This window comes from Myotis davidii, unplaced genomic scaffold (genome assembly GCF_000327345.1).
Source record: "Myotis davidii unplaced genomic scaffold, ASM32734v1 scaffold244, whole genome shotgun sequence".
Lineage (NCBI taxonomy): Eukaryota > Metazoa > Chordata > Mammalia > Chiroptera > Vespertilionidae > Myotis > Myotis davidii.
In genome coordinates this window covers 1,271,460-1,279,274 of record NW_006294993.1, presented here as the reverse complement: position 1 = coordinate 1,279,274, position 7,815 = coordinate 1,271,460, and the positions used below count along the sequence as shown (strand labels likewise).

The window sequence follows — 7,815 nt, the reverse complement described above, 5'->3', positions numbered from 1 at the left end:
TGCCCCTGGCAGTCCTGCGCTTAGAGGAGAGGTGTCTTCCTGGCCTTAGAGGAGAGGTGTCTTCCTGGCCTTAGAGGAGAGGTGTCTTCCTGGCCTTAGAGGAGAGGTGTCTTTCTGTCTGTGATCCTGGCTTCACAACAAAAGGTTGAGTTTTCCCAGCAGCTGCCACCTGTAAACATGGCAGTGGCAAGTGTTGACAACAGAATTCAGGTTGGCAGTAGGCACCCCTGGTCAGAGTGGTGTGAAGCCTCGTGCAGCATTTGGGGGTCTCTTACTGGGGGGGGCACGGGCCTCTGTCCCCAAGGCCTTCACCCCACTCCGGGGCCTGACTGCCATCTGTCCAGGCCTCTCCGCTGCAGGCCCAGTGCCTCAAGATCCTGCTGGCTGCTGTCTCTCCTGGTGGGTGGCCCAGTGGGCTGTCCCTTGTGCTGGAGCGACGCAAACCACGAGGTGGGTCTCGTGGGTGACTGGGAACCTAGGCGAAGGCCAGTGCACACCAGGTCTCCTGGCGCAGGGCCCCTCCCAGTCCAGCTTGGGAGCCCAGGGCCATGGAGGGGAGGGGGAAGTCTTCAGCCTCGAATTTGAACTCCAAGTGGCTGGGAGCCAGGGGGTCGTCCACCTGGCTGGAGGCCTGCAGGGAGGACAGGGATGTGTATAAATTCAGGAACCCAGGCTGCCTCACGTGGGATTGTGGGGTCAGGAGACCTCACCCTAAGGAGTCCCCTCACTCCTGGAGGGGGGGACCTCTCGTGAGTGTCGACGTGACGACACGCTGGGCTCTCAGCCCGCGTCTAACACAGGTCAGCTCTCGGTACCAACGACCAGCTGTGTGGCCAGGCCCGAGCTCCCGGGAGAGGCCTGCAGGGGCGCTGGCCTGGCCAGGGAGTCAGACTTCCCTGAGGAGGTGCCCGGGAGCCAGCTCTGGGCACCCACCCTGCCCATATGCCTTACCTGGGAGGTGATGCAGGGCCCAGGGCAAGTAGGGGATGCCGGGTTGGGCTTGGGTTTCACAGTGGCCGCTGAGCTCTCAGGAATGGGGATGGAGGACGGCTGGGAGGCTGTGGTGTTCCCTGGGCACCCTGGGAGGATAGGTGGGACATTTATAGAAGCTGCCACACAGCCGGTCCCTCCTGCCTCAGTGCCGTGGGAGCTCCCTGCCCCTCCCCCAACCGGAGCCATCCCAGAACATGTGTGGGACAGTGTTTGCAGCGGACATGTAAACCTCGAATGGTGGAAGGTGAGACAGGCCAGGTGATTCCGCAGGGGCCACAAGCCCCACCAGAGGGCTGGGAGGGACTAGTGGCTGGGGTCCCGGCTCCCACCCAGCACCCGGGGCCCTGGCCCTGCACCTGAGGGGCCCTTGGTCTTGGCAACATTCTTAGGCTTCCTTTTCCGAGTCTGGATGCTTTCCTTCTTCATCGCCAGGGGCCGGGGCACCTGCAGAGACATGCAGGGGCGGGCGGCGGGTCCCTCTCCCTGTACAGCCAGGAGCCCTGCTGGGCGAGCTGCTGCCTGGGCTGCTGCTTCCCTTCAGGCGGGTGGAGGAGCTGTCCCACCCCAGCCTCCTGGAGCCGTCAGGGCCAGGGGGACCCTGGGGTGCAGAGGCAAGACTAAGTGTCCAGCTGCTGCCCCTGGCTGAATGGCTGTGAGAGAGCCACAGTGACGTGATGAGTCTCAGTGAGCCCATCTGCACAATGGGCCTGAAAGTAGCAGTGTGTGGGGCCCCATGTGTAACACGGCCAGCCCCAGCCCCACCCACCTTATTCCTCCCCAGCCCCCTGGTCCCTAAGTGCCAGGAAGGCTGGTCAAGTGACCCAACTGGGATCCCTGTCCGCAGCTCAGGCTCAGCAGCCCTCAGCCTCTCCCCATCCACCCTGCCCCACTCACCCCGTGCAGCTTGGTGTAGAGTCCGCAGGCATTGCACACGGGCTCGCCATCTGCGTTGCGCCGCCACAGCGTGGTGGTGGTCGTGTGGCAGTTGGTGCAGCAGAGGCCGGCACGGCGGGTCGAGGACTGTGGGAGGGGAAGGCCAGTGAGACCCGGTGCTGGGGGTCCAAGGCTCTGGGCTGCTGGGCTAGGCACAGCTGGAGGAGGGGGATGGAAGTGGACTCAGACTGACTGGCAGCCAGGCCTGGCCCACGTGGGGCCGCTAAGGTGTTGTGAAGCTGTCCTGGAGTCCATGCCCCATGAGCCTGGCACAGGTCACTTCACTTTTGGGCCTCAGTTTCCCCAGCAGTGAAATGAGGGTGATACCAGATTCACTGCAGGCCTGTTGTGGGGCTAGGATCTCATGAAGACCCCATATTTCTACGGTGAGTGGCACCTCCAGAGGCCAGGCCCCAGGCTGGACGTGTGGGGACCTGCTGGTCCTCTGGACACCTGCCTCCCAGGACCTGGGACTCAGCATGGGCATAAGTCAACAACTCCCCACTGGACAGCGGGCTGAGGGCACCAGCCTCATCGTGCCTCATGTCAGAGTAAGACTGGGCCCATCCGGAACCTTCCAAAGGCTGTTTCCTTCCCGTGTGTCCTGGCAGAGTTGGCCCCCAAGCCTGCAGGTCCATATCTGATGAGGGACCCCAAACCGCCCTATGCTTAGGTGCCTGACGGCCCAGATAGCACTGACTCCAGGGATCCTGAGAGAGCAGGCGTTTGAGGCTCAGGTTGGGGACGTAACAGGGCAGAGAATCTGAGGGGCCCTGCCACCAGCTCAGGCATCCCCGGCACCCGGAGCCCAGCCACCTCTCTCTCAGCACAGATTCTGCCTGACTCACATTTTGGTGTTTGGGTGGAGTCTTGTCACCCATAGCCCCGGAGCTCCAGATGCTCTGTTCCAGGCACAGGGCCCCAAAGGTACCTCGGACCCGAAGTCCTTCCCCGCATTCCAGCAGCATTGCCTGCCGGTGGCCCCAGCCCTCCCCAGCTACCTGCCCCCAGACTTTGTCCTGGGGGTGCTGCTCTCTCCTCACCAGCCACTGCCTCAGATGCCCCTGAACTTGTCCCATTCTCTCCTCCACTTGTACTGCCCCTGCCTGGTCCCCGTGCAGCCAGGGCCAGCCTAGGCCACATCTGCTACAGAAGCCCATGAGGACCCCATACTTAAAACTTTCCCAGCCCGAGGGCAATCAAGAGACTGCCAACCCAAGCAACAAAGGAACCTGACCTGGGGGGTTAGGGGTCAGCAGACAGGGCCAGCCTCAATTTCCCCACCTGTCAGCAGTCTCTAGGATCCTTCCTTCTGCAATGACTGAGGGTAGCAAGCCTTGGTGACCACCCACTTCCCCCAGGCTGTGGTCAGCGGTCAAGGGCGCAGACCTGCCCCCTGTGAGTGGCCGGGGAAGGAAGTGGGGGCTTGTCTGAAGCCTGGGCACCAGCCATTCCCAAGAAAACACAGGCCCTGGAAAGGCCTCTCCACGGGCAAAGGCCACAGACCGACCGCGTCCAGAGAGCAGCTGCTTTTACTGGACACCAGGGTCTCCCCCTGCCCCTCCCTTCTATCTGCCCCTCGGTGCTGGGAGCTGTGCACACAGAGGGTGCCCGCATGCAGAAAACATACACAAGCACCCAGCCTCCTTCTCCGGGGAGTGTGTGGGGACACTGGGAAGCCGGGTCTGAAATTCCTACAGTGAGCACAGATCCAAGTTGAGAAATTGGAGATTAAATTAAAATTAAGAAAATGGGGAAAAAACAACTGTGAAAAAAATTCAATGTGTTTGCTCATTGATCTTGCCCTCTCACTAGCCTCGTTTCCAGGGGAAACTGGGGCTCAGAGGCCCTGAGGGGCCATGTGCCCTCAGGTGGGCGGAACCGCCTTCCTGGGCCTCCATCTGCCTGCCTCCCAGCGGGACCCGCTGCGGCCGCTCCCAGGCCCTGACTGCCACGCGCTCCCTCCGCGGCACTTGGTTTTCTGATTTGGTCGGTTCTTTTCAAATGAAGTGAAACTTCAAAGGCTGCGGGCCCAGCAGAGCCGCCTGGGCTCTGGGGCGCCCAAGGAAGTCAGGGTGGGGCAGCACTCTCCACACGAGCAGGGGCACTGGGAAGGAAATCACCTGCAGGTCACAGGTGTGTGCAGCAGCCTCGAAAAATGGCTCCAATTTCAAACGGTCCCCTGCACATCTTGGAAGGGGAGACATACAGGGGGGACATTAACCCGATAAGCTCGTGTCCCTGTTGCTCAGGGCAAACTTCGTGGGGACAAGAGCCCGCGAGGCAGGGCCGTGCCAGAAGGTACACCTGGCCAGTGAACAGTCAGAGCCCCAGTCAAGGTCCAATTTCCTCAGCGAAGAGCACTGGGCCCCCACGGCACTGCCACTTCCCGGAGCTGGCACCAGGCTGCCATAGGCCAACGAGCCCACTGTCCCTGACTTGGGCTGCGGGCCAATGTCCAGGAGGGGCTGATGGGGCTGCAGAGCGCCTGGCCCGACGGCAGGAGCTGGGGAGGCCCACAGTGACGGAAACCACCACCACGATCCGCCCTGTCTGCACTGACGGAGACCTCAGGCCAAAGGTGCCCCCAGCCTGCCAGTGACGAAGCAGGACATGGGATGGAGAGGGCAGCAGCTATGAGCCTGCAGGGAGGGGTGCTTGTTATTGTCACGTTCCTGGATCTTGGTGACAAGCTTCTAGGGTGTTTGTAGTCATTTAAAGGTCAGGACAAGTTTTTCCTGGGGAGGCCCCCCTGGGACTTCAGGTCTGGCCATACACAGGGACAGTGAGACACTGGAGTGGGGGGAAGCCTGGGGCCACGGGCCCAGCCCCACCGTGGCGGGAGCCATGTGGCTCAAGCTCTGGTTCCAGGACTCTCTGAGAGTCTCGGTTTCCACACCAGCCTGGCCCTGCCGTGACCAGCCACGGGGCAAGCACTGGGGCTGCCGTCCCTGAATGCCAGGCAGGAATCCCAAAGTGAGCCAGAGTAAACCCCTAGATGCTGCTTGGGAGAGACACGTAAGCCCCCTGCCCCACTTGAGAAAAACTTCCTGGGCGTGTTCCACACTCAGATCTGCGTGGGCCTGGACACGGTGACCAGGCTGTGCGCCCTCCATGGCCTATGCCTTGGGGAGATGAGCGGCCTCCAGGGCTCTCTCCCTTAGGAGGCACCCTAAGTACCCTGTGTTCCCCAGCCCAGCAAGCAGAGGCCTCACCAGGCCAAGTGCCCAGACAGCCTGTTCACAGAGCCAGCCAAAGCCAAAGTGCTGGGCAGAGCTGTCTGATCTGGCCTTTGCCACACGGCGCAGGGACAGTTCCTGAATTCATCGCCCAGGGGCCTGGGCCAGGAGACCCAGGAACGGGGCAGGGGGCTCAGCGTGAGGGGGACTCAGGGGACCCTGAGGTGGACAGTCCTGGCCTGTACCCAGGGTCTGCCAGGCTCTGGGTGCCCAGGACTCTGGCTTTTGTGAGGATAACCATCTCAGCGCTTAGATGGCAGCCCTGCCTGCCCACCCCCAAGTCAGGGGTTTCCTGCTGGGAGGTGGGCCCTACAAAGGTGGGGACACCATCTTGTCCTGATGACCAGTGTGTCCTTGGCACCTGGCTCAGGGCCTGGCACAGGGGGAGTGAAAGAGCCAGAGGAGGGCTGGCCTGCTGCTTGGGGTCCCCCAGTACCTTCCCCTCTTAGCCTGTTTCCCCTCAATGAGGGACACACCAGACACGGGCGGTACAGCACACCAGGGGGTGGGGGTCATGAATGCAGGGGCAGAGATGAGAGTGTGGGGTGATGTGGACTCTAAGCGGCCCCCTCTCTCTGAGAGGCACAGTGTGAGTGGAGGAAGGTTAGGGAGCCCACAGAGCCCCAACTCCAGGCCAGAACAGAGGTGCAAACAGCGGCCCTCTGCTGCTTCCCACCTGCCCAGTCTGGGGCTCGGAGGATGGCCCGATGCTCCCGTAGCCGCTTCGGTTTCTAGTAAAGGCCTGTAGCTGAGCCCTCCACCCAGCCCAGAATGGCGGCTGTGTCGGCTGGCCGGGCTATCCCCCAGGGTCAGCCAGGGATCAGCCCCCTCCATCCCTGCCAGGGCCTGCTGCACCAGAACTGGCCACAACCGGCCGACTGACCCTGACAGGACTCATCCCAGCGTGAGACCAGAAGGCTCGGCACCCCCAGCACCGTACCCCTGCCCAGACCTCGGCAGGAGCCACTGGCAGCGCTACCTTACACAGCTCGAAATCAAGCAGTCCCTTCCCCTTCCTTACACAGTCACGGGAACATCAGCGTTCGCCTGTGAACCGTATAGAGCAAAGCAACTTCACCCCTTTGCTCAGCTTCAGGAGCTCTGCCCCGCCTGGGGCAAAAGTCCGGCTCCCAGGCCCCAGCTCCCAACAGGCCCCGGCAGAAGGAACCAAAAGTGAAAACAAGATTTGTCCAGAGAACAACCGAACAACCAACAGCCGAAGCCCTGGTCTGATCCCGTCCCTTCAGGATCGGGTAGAAAGTGCTCCCCAAAGGGACACCGGGGACAGCGGACCCACCGCCCCTGCTGTGTCCCCTAATGCCGCACCCACACAGCATCCAGCTTCCCCTCCAGCCCACGCCAGGCCCCTTGGGCCCCCACCACCAGACAAGAAGCTTGTCACCCAGTCACCCCCAAAGCCACAGGGCTGAGCCCCCAGCAGACTGTCCCTATCCAGACTGGGAGACAGGCAGACCCCACCAAGTCGCAGCCTCAAGCTTAGGGAGGAGGTCCTTTGACCCTTCCCGCCATAGCAGTGGGGAGGCGCCGTCACCCCTCTGGGGGCATCCCCAGAACGCAGCACCTGGGTCTGGACTCCCACGCTGCCAACTGGGTCCCACACTCACCAGGCGCTTCTGGGGCCGCACCAGCGGCCGGTTGACCCCGTTCATCTTGTGGTAGAGGCCGCAGGCATTGCACAGGTAGTGGCCGGTGCCATCCCGGCGCCAGAGCGGTGTGGACAGGGCCCCGCAGTTGACACACTCACGACCTTCACCAGGGAACTCCTCCAAGAAGTCAGACACTGCGGGGACAGGCAGCTCATGGGACGAGGCCCTGTCCCTCCCTGGCACTCGAGGGCGTCTGCGGCACTTTTTCAAACTTTTAAAAATGTGCCTTAAATTTATTTTATTGTAAAGTATATTTTATCTAGCTGTAAATTTACATGCAGTAAAGTTTGTGCAAATTTAAAACACTCCTCAGGGTTGGTTTTATAAGGTGGGGAAGGTTTCACAAATTAACCGTTGGTGAGGAAACAGGGAACTGCCCTCAACCCCAGCCGGGGTCCAGCTCTAGGGTCTGCGATTTCCACCCGCTGGGGAGGTAGGGGGTCCGCACAGAGGGAGCCAGGGAGGGGTCTGTCCTGCTCAAAGCGACAGCATCGCGGGGCCAGAGCTCCAGATCCCACAGGGAACGAGGCCCTCAGCTTGGCTGTGGTCGCCCGCTCGGGAGGCAGCTCAGCGCAGCCCGCGCGGCCTGGCCTGAAGGGCGGCCGAGGCCTGGGTTTCATTCGGTTCGGCCACGGGGTGAGAAGGTGACAGGGCCTGACTCCGCAGAAACGGGTGGAGAGTTCTCAGCCGTGTGGGTCTGGAGTCCGGCTTCCCCAGCTGCGGCGGGGAGGCCGGGGCCAGGTCCTTACTGGGAGAGACGAGCTGGCAGCCTACGGAAAGAAACCCGTGGCTTGAACTTCGCGAAATCACTTCCGAAACTTTTCAGAGACGTTTACCGTGCAGGCTCCATGGGCACCATCCAAAATGCTGGCTTCGGATGAAGGAAGGTAGACATAGGTACACTCCCCTCTAACGTGTAAGGGAATTCAGGGCCCCGGGCTCCGCGGGGCGGCGAGGCCGTGGCAGACGCTGCACTGTCGGGT

The 7,815-nt window shown here is 61.9% G+C and overlaps 1 protein-coding gene across 1 annotated transcript; it reads right to left on the bottom strand.

Annotated features, from left to right (window-relative positions):
- Positions 1 to 78: 78 nt before the first annotated feature.
- On the bottom strand, positions 79 to 7,060 carry GATA5 (GATA binding protein 5; the record flags this gene model as incomplete). The annotated part of the gene is made up of 5 exons (XM_015567713.1): positions 79 to 631; positions 952 to 1,079; positions 1,350 to 1,437; positions 1,888 to 2,013; positions 6,791 to 7,060. Coding segments are annotated over 5 exons (768 nt in total), but the record flags the coding sequence as incomplete, so codon positions are not given.
- Between the last annotated feature and the right edge of the window lie 755 nt (positions 7,061 to 7,815).